Genomic DNA, 17,776 nt, shown 5'->3' on the forward strand with positions numbered 1-17,776 from the left:
CTTTTTCTCGGTGACTTAGTACTCCAGCCAGCTTGTGTTTAATATCAGTCCCATCCTGAGTAACATAAGTCCAGTTTAAATCCCCAACCAAAATATTTAATCCACCCAAAGTTGGTTCTCGCTTTCTTGGCCCTCACAAGTTCCCCCATCTTGCCTCTCCTCAGGAACTCCAGCAGCTTCTCTCAAGGACCTCCCTATTTCTTAAAGGCCCCATCACAGGGCTTCCCCCAGGAGCCCACACTCCTCCCTATGGTTCCTATCACAGCTTCTTCTTACTGCTGTTTCTGAAGCCTTTATACCATGAGGCCCAGGTGTTTGCCATAGTAATACATGACCCCCTTAGTCCCACCTGGCTCAGACTGAGAGGCAGTTAATTACTGCACAGGTGGGGCTGACAGAATAGACCTGGGCTAGCCACGCTGGGCAGGCCAGCCTGTTACACTCTTCCACCGATAAAGCTGGTGTATGGTAAAGGAAGCACTTATTTTCATCTCCTTGGCTGAGTGGGACCCCATAGAGAATTCAAGATACCCATCTTTGTGAGCCCAGTGAACTCCTTGCCAAGCCAAAATAGGACCCAGTTCTGCTCCCATTGGTGTCCAGGGCAAAACCCCCATTAACTTGGATGGAGTCAGGACCAAGATCCAGAGACAGTTTGTAACTTAAGTCTCCATTTGTAAAGAATGTGTGGGTGACATTTTGCCAAGGTTAGCTACTGCAGCTTCATTTCAATATAACTCTCTGGTTTTCTGAACATTCTCCTTATTGTAACACTAAGACAATTATGTTATTTTTGTTTCTTTTTTAAAAAAAAACAACAAAGTGGCACACTGTACTTTTATTTCCTGTTTGCAACTGTTGCTTATTTTGTGCAAAGACAGGTCAGATCAGTTTCACATGGGAAGGGGGAGGGAGAGGCATTGATTATAATGCTATTTCAACAATACTGCAGCATAAAGAGAAGTATGATCTATGAAAAAGAGTAAGCGCTGAAGATCAAAGGGACTGAAATAGGAAACAGCTTTTACCAAAGCTCTTACAGGTCTGTTTGGCCCTTTAGTATAATGTCACCATTTAACTTTATACTTAACAGTCCTGCCATACCAATCCTCCCAACATTATGCAACATTTAATGGAGGCATGTCCATTAAAATGTCAGTTTTCTAGACAAGCAGCACACATGTTAAGGCAAAAAGCAGCCGCAGACATGCTGACAGCAGTTTAACAGAGTTGAGACTAATGTATTCCTTTTAAGGATTTCACACAGGGAACAGTATGTTTTACCGCTTGTTTCATCCCTGATGATTTGTTTGCTGTGTGTGGTAATAGACTATTTTACATTTGTATAAGCCCTTTCAACCTGAAGGAACCCAGGGTGTTGTACAAACCAGGGTGCATGCTCTGGCAAACGGGCCCCAGTGCAGAGAAGTGGAGTTGGTTTGCAGAAGAGAAGGGTAAAAGTTGGCAAAGGACCGATTCAAACTGTCATCGTTATAGAAATTGGCGTGGAACCTTTACTGACCACACACAACAGACATGACCCCACTTTATAAGGTCTGTTCTGAAAGATCAGTACCAGGTCTGGGATTCAATGGGCCAAATTCATTCTTGGAATAATTTCACTGGACCAGATTGTGCCCTCTCACTGGCATGTAAGAAGTCAGTGGAGTTAAAACCAGGATAAGAAAGATCAGAAGTAGGCCTGTGCATTCCATAGTTAAATTACCCAAATGCATTGTTATGTGTCTACTGCAGAAGGCTGATTCAATTCTGCTGAAATTTGAACCATGGCTCTAGGAAGATTAGGGGTCCAATTGTGATCTCTCATTAATTTTACACTAATGTGATTTCCACTGACCTCGTCAGAGCTACTCCTGATTTACACCACAATTGTGAGATCAGAATCAGGTCCAAGCAGATAGCATCCCATTGGCTGCAGTGGGCTCCCTGACAATGCAGGGGATCTGCCCACCCAGAGCTCATTGCAGGATTGGGGCATGAATTACCCTCCAGACATGAAACTTTGTCACCCATCATTTACAAACACACCACCTGCTGCTGACTATCTACTTACATTTAGATTATAATCTCTTTTTTAATGGATTTGTATGATGCTTAATACAATGGGACTCCACTTAGGACCATTGAGCATTACCATAATAATAACTACAATTCAGCTAATAATTAAATAGTCAGATATCACTAATATATTTTGTTTTCAGAATGTATTTAGTATCTGCCTTTATCAATAAAATTCCAAAGCTGCCAGGTTATTTTGGACATTGCCCAAGAAATTAAAATGCTTTTCTATTACTTTTTATTGGATACGTACAGTTAGTGCAAAAAACTGAGGGGAAATAGCCTCCTCAGATCTGCTTTCCCCAATAGCTAACCTGGCTCTGGGTCTCTATTAAATACTCCGCTCCACACTGAGAATAAGAGAAGATCATTGTATCTCTATAGGAGAGGGGTGGTCAAACTTTTTGGCCCGAGGGCCACATCTGGGTATGGAAATTGTATGGCGGGCCATGAATGCTCACAAAATTGGGGGTTGGGGTGCAGGAGTGGGTGAGGGTTCCAGCTGGCGGTGCAGCCTCGGGTTGGTCTAGAAATGAGAGTTTAGTGTGCGGGAAGGGGCTCCAGGCTGGGGCACGGGGTTGGGGTGTGGGAGGGGGGTGAGGCTCTGGGGTGGGGCTGAGGATGAGGGTTTGGGGTACAGGAGCATGCTCCGGGCTGGGACCAAGGAGTTTGGAGGGCAGGAGGGGGATCAGGGCTGGGGCAGGGGCGTGGGAGAGGGGAGGGGTCAGGGGCGCAGACTCCAGGTGGCGCTTACCTCAAGCAGCTTCCAGAAGCAGTGGCATGTCCCTGCTTCGGCTCCTACGCAGAGGCATGGCCAGGCAGCTTTGCACACTGCCCCGTCTGCAGGCGCAACCCCTGCAGCTCCCACTGGCTGTGGTCCGCTTGGGGCGGGGGCAGTGTGAGGAGCCCCTTGGCTGCTCCTACGTGTAGGAGCCGGAGAGGGGACATGCCGCTGCTTCCAGGAGCCACGCGGAGCGGGGCAAGCCCCCCGTCCCGCTCCCCGACTTGAGCACCAGAGCGGGGCAAGCCCCGGACCCTGCTCCCCAGCGGGAGCTCGAGGGCTGGATGTGGGCCCCAGGCTGTAGTTTACCCACCCCTGCTACAGGAATATATAGAGATAAAATTTCCACCTCAACACTGCCTTTCACATGTATTCTGCCAATTCTGGCCTCCAGCATATTTGCTGCTGATGTAGTCTGTTGCTACAACCTCAGTCCAGTCCTAGGATACAGAATGAGTTATGTGTCTTCCACAGCTCTCCCTCTATGTCTGCATCTACCATGAGTTCTCTAGATACCTCCACATACCTTTTTACTCTTCCATATGAAACTATTAGTTACAGCTGGTCGAAAAATGGGAAATCTTTTCTAAAAATTGCAAAAGAAACAGAATCTTTGTTTCATTCAAAGCCTCTCCCCCCCCCCCAAAAAAAATCCTCCAATTATCTGGGTTTTTTAATTAAATGATTTGAAACAAAAATGTCATTTCAAATCTATTCTTTAAAAAAAGCCATACTAATAATAGGAAATAGCCAGGAACACCTTACAGTTCTCATGGGCCAGAATCTTAAAAAATACCTTCCTCACACCCTTCCCCTAAAAATGTTTACAGAAAAATCTCGTACCTCCATTACTACCCTGAAACATTACCCAGAGAGGAGAAGGCCTGCTCATACTTAAATAAAAAATGAATTTTCCTTAAAATAGCGACAAAACATTTGACTTGTTCATGAAGGCCCCAGTTCAGGGCAGCATCTCTGTTCAGGACTGTACCTTCATAGGGTGAAAATACCAGGTACAGACGGACTCTGTAATCTAGCAGAGAAAAGTATAACAAGAACTAATGGCTTAAAGTTAAAGCCAGACAAATTCAAATTTGAAACATGACACAAGTTGTTAGTCGTGAGAGTGACTAACCTTTCGAACAACCTATCAAGGGGAGGGGTGGATTTTCCATCTCTTGATGTCTTCAGATCGAGAATGGATGCCTTTCTAAAAGACACGCTTCAGTTAAACACAAGTGATTTGGCTCAATGCAGGAGTCACGATGAAATGCTGTGGCCTCTGATATATAGGTTGGACTGGATGATTTAGTGGTCCCTTCTGGCCTTAAAATCTCTATCCACTTAAATATCTGTCTTGAATATGGATGGACTTAAGCATGTGTTTAAGTGTTTTCCAGAAATGAGGCCCCTGGACCCCATCCTGCATAGGAGTAACGTGTGCACAAGGTCTACAGGACTGGAAAACAGGTAGACATACCTTGGTTCAGGGAGTATCTTTTTGTTCTGTTTGTATGGTGCCTAATGAAGTGGGATCCTGGTCTGTGATTAGGGCCCGTATGTACCATGGTAACATGAATAATAAACCAAATAAATAATACTGGATACCTGGTCTGAGAGAAGCTGTTCAACAGCATGTGCATGGGAACCCTTTCATATGGCCAAAGCCAGACAGGAGACAGACAACCAGCCCTACATTTCACAGACGCAGGGCCTGATTCTGACCTCACATGCTGGAGAGCCCCACTTCCTTCAATAAGCTACTCCTCCTGATTACATCGATGGAGCTGAGATTAGAATCTGGCCACCAACGAGCAAAGAATTCAAAAGCAATCAAGGAGAAAAGCTATTTAAATCATTATTTGGACCAGTGCCTTCCTCTTCCTCTACCCCCTTACAATCTTTCACACATACCGTGTCTGGCAAGTTTCCCAAGATCTGCACCACAGCCAAGGAGAGAGAACGCAGGCTTCATGTAAATTGAATGAGAATGAGCTGCAACACCTTTCACACTGTTTGTGGATAAATAAGAGAAAGATCTCAGATAGGGAGCACAAAAAGTCAGCACTCCCCCACTCAGAATGTACCATGTCAATTGCATCTCTCCCCATGGTGCATTGTTTATTACTAGCTTCCAGTGATGTTGCTAAAGGTTTCAAGGATTTAAGGTTTCTACATGTTCTGCCTCACACTGGCCTTGTTTCACTTCCTATTCTCTAATATTCAGCCCGCCAGCACTTCTTTGGTTGACTTAGCTTGTGTTATTTTGTATTAAAACGGGTATGTTTTTTTAATGGGTATAAATAAATTAAAGCTGCATCTTTAATTAATCAGTGCACTTTATATTGTAAATGGAGACTTTTTGTAATGACTTCTTTATGATTTTAAGATGACATTTTGCACATTTTCCAACTTATCTTGGGTGCTGTAGCTTTTACTCCTGCATGTCCAACAGGTCCGACTTGTCAAGAGAACATTGATCTATCAGGGATGCTAATCAATCTAATCTAAGGAGATTCATTGATTTCCGGATACAGAGGAGGAGATGGGGCGTATACTTATACTTGAATGATGATGAATTGTAGGGAGTAGACAGTATGTTGTGCAATTTAAAAAAATCTTAAATGTTTATTTTTTCAGTTACATAGGTTTTTAAATGGAAATACATATGTCTGGAAGACTAAAACATGCCTAACAGACAGCAGCAGCAGCAGGTAAAGTGTGGAGAAATAGAAGCATTATTAATAGAAATATTTCTACCATAGCAGCTATTAAATGATTGTTTTTAAGGGTTTGGAAGAAGTATCCATATGTTTGAAAGATTTTTTTTTCAAATAAAAAAAATACAGTGTGTGTATAAAGAGGTCTAGAGGATAGACGGAAACATTAGCGTTGCTATTTCTTTGATTGCCTACTACAAGGTGCTCAGCACCCATTGGTTTAAATGGGGATAAAAGCACTCAGCGCCTTGCAGGATCTGCAGAATTGCCCTGATCAGGAAATGGAGGGAAATTATGAAACATTTTCTGTATTTTGTTGACATTTTATTTCAAAGGAAAATTTAAAACCAGCTCTAAGAACTTCATTACCTTGGAACACCAAGTTCCCACTTCGGCAAAGGACTCAAACACGTGCTTAAATCCCATTGATCCTTTGCTGAATAAGGATAGACTTCAGTGCACGTTTAAGTGCTTTGCTGAATCAGGTCCCAAAGGCACTGAAGTCAGCAGAAGCCCCAAGGCCTGCTCCAGCAGCTGCTATCCATGAGGACTTTACTGGTAGTTCAGAGCAATGATCAGTCCCTAATGCTGGGCTGAAGCCTGTCTGACTGATGCATCTTTTCAGGTACTAGGCAAATGGTGGCTTTGACATGGAAGAGGCTTGGTTAGTGGTGGTGTTGTCTGTCAATAGGTACAGTATTGCCGTGTACTTATTACTTCCATTGAAGAGAGAAAAAGGCCCCAGGGTTCATACAAAGGTAAGTGGAATAAAGTGAAAAGTAGCAATTATGCATGCCAGAAAAACAAAACCTAACCAAATGGCGCTTGTGTGAGAAGTGAAGCAGCATTAATTTAACATACAGTTGTTTTTACTTGGTCTCTGATGAAATTCCAAAATTCAATTGACAAGCAGGTGGTGGGGTACCGTAAGACACAGTTCTCTATTGTCTTTTTTTTTTTTTTTTAAACAAGCAAGTCTGCCGATGTTTCGCGCGGAGTGTAAATGAGTCATTAAGGGAAGAACCGCGGCATCCTAGCCATAGAATTAAAACGGGGGTGGGGAAAATGGCAATACTAAGGCAAGTGAGGACTGTTAAGTCTGGAGTTCAACATAAATTCTGTCTGCTAGGATGGAATCCAGGCACTCGCTACTTTGTTAGCTTAAGAATTTTGAGCAATTTTTTCCACTTATCTGCATTCCCTCAAAAAATCCTTTTCACACATTTCCACAGATACATCAATCCTTGAGGCATTCCCCCAGACACTCAGTAGGATGCCCCGCTATAAATATAATAAAAGCCTTTTTTTATGTCCATTAACCATGGACATGTGTGTTCCAAAAGTTTCCTGACACGCAGTCATTTGTGGTTTTTTAATTATAAACAGAAATATCCACCAGTGAAATATGGGAGCGGGGAACAAATATCTTTATACATTTGAGTTCCTTTTGCATACTGTGATCCAGTTGGTTGAAAGGCAGTGCATCTATGCCCCTCCCTTCCCATCCTGTCACAGATGATATGTGTGTGTGTGTGTGTGTGTGTGTGTGTGTCTATACACACACAGTAAAAATCCAGTCACATACTGGGTCAGATTCTCAGCTGCATTAATTCGCTAAAGCTCCACTGACTTGAATGGCCTTTTATGGATTTAGCAAACATCTGTAATGACTGATAATGCTGTTCTGATCACATCTTATTTCCAAAATAAGAACATGTTTTTTCCCTTGATTTCACAGGTCTGGTTCACTTTATCTCAGAGAGAAAGAAAATAAGGCCCAGTGAATTACGTGACAAATGAAGTCATATTTATTGAATGCGTTTTATTTCAACAACCAAAAAATTCTAACAGCCTAACAATGCACATAAGTTAAAAATTAATTATCACTTAGTGATAACAAAGATAAAGTTGATTTACATGGAAAAAAGAACATTTACAATATGTTAATCCTTATTCACATTGTTGATACCGCAATAAAACACAATTTGTTTTTTGATTTTTTTTTTTATTATTTTTTATTTCACAAAAAAGGCGGAAAATTGTGCTTTGTTAAGAGGCACTACAAGAAAAGTTTCTTTTTCCAAATAGATATTATATGATGGATACTGAATAAATAGACATATATGCATTGTAATTCGCAAAGTTCTGGCAAGACCACAGGCTAAAATGCCCACAGATTCACTTAGAACCACTGCAAAATTGGCAGTGAAATTAAAAATAAAAGGCAAGACTCAGCATTGAAAAAATACCTAATAAAATTTTTGGTTGACGTGTAAAAGATACCAAACGTTGATACCATCAACAGATGAACAACCTTGCAAGGGAAAAAATCAGTTTCCTTTTACACAGATGGAGTGATTTCAGTAACAGTAAAAGAAGACAGTTTTGAGAGAGTAACTCTTCAAAGAACATAAAACAGCAACCATTGAACTTCTGATTAAAGCTGCAGCATACTACAGAAATAAAGAATGAGGAGCAAGAAGGGTTTAATTAAGCAAACCACCATCATTTCGCAAAGGTACATAAAACTAATGCAGAGATACTGTTATGTTTCAAAACATTATTTGAAAAAGTCCCTTTAAAAACTCCAGAGGTTACTGAGCAGCTAGAATTAGCTTGTATTGCAACATGTCTTCTCCCTGTATATTGTACGTTCTGAGTAAATATCAACACAGAGGTTTGTTTTTTGTTTTTACTCCTACTTTTTATACCTTTCAAATATATAAATAGTATTAACAGTTATATTACAATGCCTGGTGTAGTAAACAGAAAATAACTTTCAAAGTGATATTGCATGAGGTCTTTGTCAAGGTTACATAAAAGCACAACACGGACAAAAAAGAAACCCTGCAGATATGGTTCTGACTGCAGTTTAGAAGGAGTCTGCAATAAGTCCAGCTGCAATAGTAGTGAAGGTGAGGTCGTCTCTTGAAAATCATTACATGGACGTGAAAAGTAATGCTCCCTGGTGTTGCTCCCGACAAGATGCCTCAAAACACTTGGAAACTATAGTAGATTGCAGCTTTAGTGCTCAGACCATTGAAGAGTCAGTCAGCATAAGTTCTGCTTTATGTAATGTAATTGCTATGTTAGGTGTCAGGGAAAATGTTTCAATTTACGACAAGAAGGTGACCACACAGATATCGCCGCTCATTCTTATTACCTAGAGCTGTTAGGCTGCGGGAAGATTGAAAAATGTGTTCGCATCAGGGCTGCCATGCACTGAATGTGGGCTACAGCTTGTGAGACTAGTGGCTGAAAGCGCTTAGTACCACTGAAATAATGTGCATGAAACAAAGGACGCCCAAGTTTAATAGACATAAAAGGGGAAAGGGAAAGGGAAGCCAAGAGTGGGAGACCCCCTTTATCAATCAATTTAACTGGACAGTTTTCTACCCATGTGGGTTTTGATATTCTAGTTTCCTAACTTGACTTTATGTTGAATCAAAAAATAATAATAAAAACTAAAAGCAACAACAAATAAAAGGCATAAATGTATAAATTTTAAGAACTGAAACAGAGAACAAGTAAATAAACTCCACAGTAAAACGTGGTTCATAGTATGAATTCCATACATCAAATCTCAAAATGCTATTTTTTAATCGAGACCTCATTAACGGACAAGTCTTCTATGCACTGAATTTCAGTTTTACTCATTTTGAATTCCGTGAAAATTCATCTGTTCACTACAGAAAGGGCAGTCTGAATAATGGAACGTGCTATATCGTTTTAAGTGTGCACTGTGTTTTAAAGTACTTTGACATAGTAGTTGTTTTTAAGGTGCCCTGATTTTTTTTTTTTTTCCATTTTCTCTTTTCTTTTTTTGGCAGTGTTGATTTATGTCTTTAAATACATACCTCAAAAATTACCCATCAAGTTGCCAGATAGGAAGCCATATAATAACAATAATAAAAAAAATCAGGGATAAACATAGAAAATAAATAGGAATTCAAAAATAGTCACCACACCCTGAGAGCAGGCGGCAGTTATCAAAAAGCCAAAGCAACTCATTGTGAAGTGGTTTTAATACATAAACAAGTTTCATCTTTAAAGAACTCATTTCACAGTCTATACTTTCGGATTGTAAAGTTCTGTCCCATGCAATTTTATATATATATATATATATATATATATTTGTATATATATATATATATATATACACACACACACACACACACACACACACACACACACAGAGCTGTAAATTTTTCTTCATTGATTTCATAGGTCTTTTTCTTCCTGTTAACTTGCTAGATGTCCCTTTCATAAGTGCAAGATTACAACAGGCATAATCCTATGTGATTACAACTATTATCTCAGTCAAAAGTAAAAGTGTAACACTCAAGTGTCTGTGTCGAGGCGATGTTTGATTGGATGATGCTGAATTCATTCAGTTTGCACATGATTCGTGTACAACATAAACAACAAAAAATGCAAAAAGAGAAAAAAAACAAATTAATACAAATAAACAGAAAATCCTTGGATCAATGTATTGCTTTCTGTATCATGGGCTCACATTATCTCTGGTCAATTTCTGAAGGAGTTGCCTTGCTTTTGTCAGGATTCTCCTCTTCGGGTTCTACTTTGTACATTTCCTCAGAGCCTTCTTCACTGTCATTCTCCTCCGACTCAGTCAGCAGCTCCTCATCTTTGTACTCTGCCACATCAACCACTGTTCCCAAATGCTCTTTTAGCTTCCCATGGTGTTTTACATGGTAACGTTGGTTCTGGAAGAATTTGATGATCGTGTGTTTGGGCAGATCCAGCTGAGCCGACAGAGTGTGAATGGCCTCCTGGTCAGGATACAGGCCTACATCATGGATAAAACTTTGAAGGATGCCTAAAGCTTCCAAGGATATCTTGGTGCGGGATCTTGGCTTTTTGGCACAACTGTCCTCAGCAGGTGGGGGTGGGACCTCTTCTCTTGGAGGTGTGTTTTCCTTTGCAGGCTGGGACTGCTGTCTATGCAGGACCTATATAATTAAACATATACACATATTCAATGAACTTTCTGCACAATTCAAAAATGTGGCCAGCCCTCTGGTTAAAAGGGCCACCTGATATATGCAGCAGATGGACAGAATATAGGTGAGGTTTTATTTTACCCTTTAGTATACGGACGTACTTGTGAATTTTTATTCTCCATTCCCTTTCTTCTCCACAAAGCACTGCACCGTAAATGCAGATACCAAAGGACAAAATATGAAAGCCCAAGTAAAATGGCCAGAGCTAGAAATTAAGTTGGGGGTCATTGTAGCCCAGTGGACATGGGAGTCGACTGGAATTCAGGATAGCTTGGTTCTACCCCCAGCAGATTAAATTCCCCTCTACCACAGATGGTCTGTGTGACCTTGGGCAAGTCACTTCACCCTTTTGTATCCCTCTTTCCCCTCTTACTCTTTGTCCCACTTATTTAGATAGTAAAGTCTTTGGGACAGAGACTGTCTCTCAGTATGTGTTTGTACAGTGCCTATCACAAGAGGATTTGATCTTGGTTTACATGCTACCGCATAGCAAACAATAGGATTTGGAACAAAACCAATGAGAATTGCTTTTAGACCAAGACTTATATAATGACATTTTTCAGACAGATGTGGCAATATTTTCCTTTTTTTAAATGTAGTGAAACTTGTCTTAACCCAGTGATGCTCAGACTGAGGCTCACGAGCCACAAGTGACGCTTTAATGGGTCTCCGGAGGCTCTTTGCAGCACATGATATTAAAACACTGTGATTTCATTATTAACCAATCTAAGTTATTAATCAGTCAGGATGCTTTTACTATGTTGTTATGTTATCAACTACAGATGGTTAATAATACTCGGCCAGTCATTTTGCTGTGAGAATTTTATATATATATATATATATATATATATATATATACATACATACACACACACACATACACACCACACACAAAGAGAGAGAGAGAGAGACTGGGAATAATGATGATTGCTAATTTGGCTCCTGAATCACTGAGGTCTGAGTATCACTGTCTTAAACACTTGCCTCTCTTTTTAGGCAGCTGGAGTTTGTCCCTATCACTCAAGGGACAGACAAACTTCAGCTGCTTAAAAAGAGATGGCCTTGAAGTGAAGGAGGGGTAGTGTTGTAACCAGAATGGCTAGGGCAGAGGTTCTCAAACTGTGGTCCGTGAGCTCCATGCAGGTGGTCCGCAGATAGTTCCCTCTGAGGTGCATGCCTGGGTGGCCTCACACAAGAGAATGAAAGGCCACCCAACTAGTTAGTGGAGTGCGCAGGCATGGCTTCGCTAATTAGGTGCCTGGACCCTGGAGAAGATGCACGTGTAAGGTGAGGTGGTGGGCTTGGGAGAAATAGGGGGTAAGTGAGAGGGGGCAGTGGGGTGAGAAGAGGGGCTGCAGCGGCCAGAGAAAGAGGTGACTTTCCCCAGCTCCAGGGCTGTGGCTGCTGGGGAGAGACGGCCCTCTTTCCCAGCCCCAGCTCTGTGGCTGCTGTAGCAGGGAGAGACCCCCCTCCTTGCTAGCCCCAGCTCGGGGGGTGCCACAGCGGAGGAGAAAGGGCACATCCATCGCATTAGAAAGGTAAGACTACTGATATTAAAATATGAATTGTGTGCTTTTATTTGTAGAACAAAATTTTTTAAAATTATTATTAAGTTTTTTTTATATAGCGCTTTTATCCAAAGCACTTTAGAATAGTTAGCTAATGGTACAAACAACATTTGGAGAGATCATGAAGTGGTCCGCCAAGACCCTCAGCAATTTTCAAATAGTCTGTGGGGAAGAAAAAAAAAAAAAAGCTTGAGAACCACTGGGCTACGGGATACTCTTGGAAAAGTCTCTGAAGATGAGAAGTTGCCTTTGAAGGGTGTCCTTTGAGCAGGTTTCACTACACTAGGTCTGTATTAATTTTGTTAACTTAGGAGCCTTGAGTTCAAATAATTAATTTTCCTGCATTCTAAGGAAGCCTCTGGACAAACACAGTCTTTGACCCTCTAAAGGGTTTTCACCAGTATTATAATATCTACTATTTGGAGGTAGGTTTAAAGAAAGCATCTGTAATTCCTATAGAATCCTAACAGCCATTTATAATTACTCAGAAAGGGCTTTACTCAGCCATTACCTCAGGTAAAACTTCCATTGAATTGTTAGAACTATATCGGAGTTACAGATGCTTTCTTTAAAGCAAAGTCCATAAAGGAGATATTACTGGCAAGCAAAAAAAACAAAACAAAAAAACAAAAACAAACAAAGAAAAAACCACCACCACAGGATTGAAGGCTGCCTTTGTCCAGAGGTTTCTTCAGAATGCAGGGAAATACTGATCAGAACTCAAAGCTACCAAACTAACAAATTTAATATGGACCTGATATTTCACAAAATAAGAGGAAATCTTGTTTCCCCACTTGAAAAGTATCCTTCAAGTCTTTGCTTTAAATATTCAAAACATCTTGCATGTACAGTATCGTTAAAATCAACCCTACATTCAAATGGTTTAGAAGAACTAAAATGATAGAAACTTGTTCAGGGCTCAGACTGAATTGTATATAAAAGGTAGCTATTCTCCCTGAGAAAGCCAGGATATAGCACATACACACACACTGAGCAGAACCTTGCTAATTCAAACTAACACTGGAAGAGACGGATCCATTGTGGATTGCCAAATCGAGCATACAAGAAAACAAATATTAAGATATCTGCATCAGAGTGACCTTTATTCATTGTCCATCCATGCCAGAAGAAAGACACGAGGCCATAGATATGGTTTAAATAGGCTACAACTTTATTCACGTATAATATCTGGGAGTACTCGGCAACAAATTGTACAATGCAGGAAGGAGGGGGTCGTCTCCCTGCTGTTCAAGATGTAGGTGCCCTAAACCCTCTTCTTCAGTCCCCCTTAAAGGGACCAAAAGAAGGAAGTGGGGTCAGCTCCCCACTGACAAGACATAGGAGCCCCAAGTTCCCCTGCTCAGCTCCCATAAAGGATGATTTCCTTCAAATCCTTTTCCAATCCATTTTATCGGATAACCGTATCCCTTCCATACTGAGTACCTGCACTGGACATCCGCCAAATATATGCTTACATAGAAGAATCATAGAAGATTAGGGTTGGAAGAGACCTCAGGAGGTCATCTAGTCCAACCCCCTGCTCAAAGCAGGACCAACACCAACTAAATCATCCCAGGCAGGGCTTTGTCAAGCCCGGCCTTAAAAAACCCTAGGGATGGAGATCCTACCACCTGCCTAGGTAACCCATTCCAGTGCTTCACCACCCTCCTAGTGAAACAGTGTTTCCTAATATCCAACCTAGACCTCCCCACTGCAACTTGAGACCATTGCTTCTTGTTCTGTCATCTGCCACCACTGAGAACAGCGAGCTCCATCCTCTTTGGAATGCCCCCCCCCCTTCAGGTAGTTGAAGGCTGCTACCAAATCCCCCCTCACTCTTTTGTTCTGCAGACTAAACTAGCCTAGGTCCCTCAGCCTCTCCTTGTAAGTCATGTGCCCCAGCCCCCTGATCATTTTCATTGCCCTCCACTGGACTCTCTCCAATTTGTCCACATCCTTTCTGTAGTGGGGGGCCCAAAACTGGATGCAACGCTCCAGATGTGGCCTCACCAGTGCTGAATAGAGGGGAATAATCACTTCTCTAGATCTGCTGGCAATGCTCCTACTAATGCAGCCCAACATACCATTAGCCTTCTTGGCAACAAGGGCACACTGCTAACTCATATCCAGCTTCTCGTCCACTGTAACCCCCAGGCCCTTTTCTGCAGAACTGCTGCTTAGCCAGTCGGTCCCCAGCCTGTAGTGGTGCATGAGATTCTTCCATCCTAAGTGCAGGACTCTGCACTTGTCCTTGTTGAACCTCATCAGACTTCTTTTGGCCCAATCCTCCAATTTGTCTAGATCACTCTGGACTCTATCCCTATCTGCCAGCGTATCTACTTCTCCCCCCACACCTTAGTGTCATCCACAAACTTGCTGAGGGTGCAATCTATCCCTTCATCCAGATTGTTAATAAAGATGTTGAACAAAACCAGGCCCAGGACCGACCCCTGGGGCACTCCGCTTAATACCAGCTGCCAACTAGACATTGAGTCATTGATCACTACCCATTGAGCCCGACAATCTAGCCAGTATTCTATCTACCATATAGTCCATTCATCCAATCCATACTTTTTTAACTTGCTGGCCATATCAAAAGCTTTGCTAAAGTTAAGATATATCACATCCACTGCTTTCCCCATATCCACAGAGCCAGTTATCTCATCATAGAAAGCAATCAGGTTGGTCAGGCATGACTTGACCTTGGTGAATCCATGTTGACTGTTCCTGATCACTTTCCTCTCCTCCAAGTGCTTCCAAACAGTTTCCTTGAGGACCTGCTCCATGATTTTTCCAGGGATTGAGGTGAGGCTGACCGGTCCGTAGTTCCCAGGTTCTCCTCCTTCCCTTTTTTAAAGATAGGCACTATATTTTCCTTTTTTCAATTGTCCGGGACCTCCCCCGATCCCATGAGTTTTCAAAGATAATGGCCAATGGCTCTGCAATCACATCAGCCAATTCCCTCAGCACCCTTGGATGCATTAGATCTGGACCCATGGACTTGTACTTGTCCATCTTTTCAAAATAGTCCTTAACCTGTTCTTTCACCACAGAGGGCTGCTCACCTCCTCCCCATACTGTGTTGCCCAGGACAGCATTCTAGGAGCTGACCTTGTCTGTGAAGACAGAGGCAAAAAAAGCATTGAATACTTTAGCTTTTTCCACATCATCTGCAACTAGGTTGCCTACCCCATTCATTAAGGGTCCCACACCTTCCCTGAAAGTTGTAACATTATAATCACCCTACTGCCAGCTCGATCCAGGTAAAGAGGGTCTTTACTGGGCTACATGGGGTATAAATACACTCCACTCTTCCGGTCAGTAGGAAAGGCAACACAGTGTTCTTCTTCTAAACTGGCCCCAACTTCTTGCCCATCCCTGTAAACTTTTCCTCTTCTTCTCATTTGCTGTAAGGGAGACCTTTAAGGGGCAATGCCCCTTTTCTTCCGGCTAGCCAGACAAAGACCCACTCTCATAAAGGTTTCAGTGGGCACATTTTTTTTGGCCAAATGTCATGTTTTATTTATCATAACTCTTCAGACTACACTAATAAAAGTAAAAGTAATGCAGTCTCAGTAATACGACACCTCACAGCAATGTGCTGCTATTAAACTATTGCTGAAAAGTGAGTTGAGATAGGCACTTTCACATTTAGGGAAGGATTACGTTACCTTTACTCATTTTACTCCATGAGTTGTCCCACTGAAATCAACTGGGCTACTCGACAACTAAGGCTACTCACTATGACTCAAGGAGGCAGAATCTGGTGCTGAATTAGATTGTCTGTCTGTTCAAACAAACACACATATGAATGTGTGGGTAGAGTAGAACCAATCTGTATAGAGATTAAAAATCCATACAACAATATGAACAATCAGCCCAGAAGATGCAAAAATCACATCTGTAATAATACAGTAACTGCTGGTGATGGAGAACTCTAATGCACTGAGCAATAAAGTAGTGATAAGGCCTAAATAACGTCGACCAATTAAAATGAATGTTCCTGGCACTCTCGCTTCACCACTTTCAAATAACAGAAAGCTCATGTGGTCCATTGTGGCATGCTAGCATCAGCAGAAAAGTGAGAACTACAGTACTTCAACATCCTAATTGCATTAGGCATAAAAACACTAGGGCAGCCCCGCGGCAGGGCTGCCCTCCACAGTTAAAAGGCAGATGTCGGCACTGGTGAAATGCAGGTTGGTACAGTTCTGACAGGACCCATCTACAGGGAGGAGTGTTCATTGAATGAACACAGTCAATGTCAATGGATCAGAGTTCTATTTCTGTAAATACAAACACATGCAGTGTCAGCGAAGTTGCATTAGTTAGAAAAAAAAAGACAATCAAAATGAAAAAGCTGCAGTTTCTGTTATGCCTGTCTCCTTTGGGGATTATATTTTGTCTATGGATTTGTTTTTAAGAGATGTTCAGTCATTATATTTTTAGATAGTAGTGATATGGCCCAGTGTATGTCCTCTCACAGACCATTCCTGAAGAGTCTCCAATAGTTGTGTGCCTTGGCATTCTAAAACACAGAGCTGTCAATAGCAACAAGTTTAACTACATCAACAAACTGACAGTATGAACTTCAGAAAGCTGCATGCTAGAAGCGTCAAGAAATATTGCTGATCACAACTTGGTCATCAGCTATTGTAGGTACAAAAGCATCCAGAAAGAGTATGAGTTACTCAGTTTGTTTTTGTTGGAATTGGAAGTGACTTTTCTTTTTTTCATTCAATAAACAGCACGAGAAGTGATCCATCTGAAAAATGTTACAAGACTTCCAATCAAATATAATGATGAAAAAAACTCAGCAGTACAGGATCAGCAGCAGTAAAAGGTTTAATTTGAAGAAAATGAAGGGATGCCTACAGCATCTTCAAAGCAATCAAATCACCAAAGAGAGGGCTGTGCAAAAGAAAGATAAATACAGCGTAATTTTTTTTAACCCTTTCTGAGATGAAACCACCTTCCTACCCTTCCCAGAAGGGAATATGCTGACCGTGGCTTATTAGTACAATATATTAGAAAAAGGTTGAGTTTTGTCTGAATTAATATCTTCTTAAACAACAAAGTCTTAATTCTACTTTCAGTTACACCAATGTAAATCTACAGTAACCCCATTGATTTCAGTGGGATTACTCTGAATTTAGACTGGTGTTAACAGCACATTGTAGTGGTATTATTTGCATATATAAATACAGATACACACAGACAGATACACACACTCTGCAATTCCTCCAAATACAAAACCGTTTATTATTTGTATCTCCTGATTAAATAGGTTATTAACCTATTTTGAATTAGTCAGAAGTTTGTATTTCTCTGGGAAACAGACCAATGGTCAAGTTCTCTTATTTAAGTGAGAATTAACTTCATGTTTTGTAAACAACTCCTTTGGACAAGCTTCATAAAATGCACTAGTCGATTTCTGCTGTTTGATTATTTCATTTACTGTTCTGCACACTACATCGTCACAAAGGAAACTATATAGTTTATGGTAGTTCCAGTTCCAGAATTTAGGGTCATCATTTTTCTGATTTCCATGCAAAATTCCTATGGATGTTAATAGGTGTTCCGCATACCACATTATGTACTCTT

The 17,776-nt window shown here is 41.3% G+C and overlaps 1 protein-coding gene across 3 annotated transcripts in view; it reads right to left on the reverse strand.

The window, feature by feature from the left end:
• Positions 1-7,532: 7,532 nt before the first annotated feature.
• SATB2 (SATB homeobox 2) overlaps positions 7,533-17,776 on the reverse strand; it is a 166,527-nt gene continuing 156,283 nt past the window's right edge. For all 3 annotated transcript variants that reach the window (XM_073306320.1, XM_073306321.1, XM_073306319.1), the window contains one exon: positions 7,533-10,553. In XM_073306320.1, coding sequence (XP_073162421.1) covers positions 10,098-10,553 — 456 coding nt within the window. In that variant the 3' untranslated portion in view covers positions 7,533-10,097. The remainder of the gene's footprint in view (positions 10,554-17,776) is intronic.

Source organism: Lepidochelys kempii, chromosome 11 (genome assembly GCF_965140265.1).
Source record: "Lepidochelys kempii isolate rLepKem1 chromosome 11, rLepKem1.hap2, whole genome shotgun sequence".
NCBI classification, from domain to species: Eukaryota; Metazoa; Chordata; order Testudines; family Cheloniidae; genus Lepidochelys; species Lepidochelys kempii.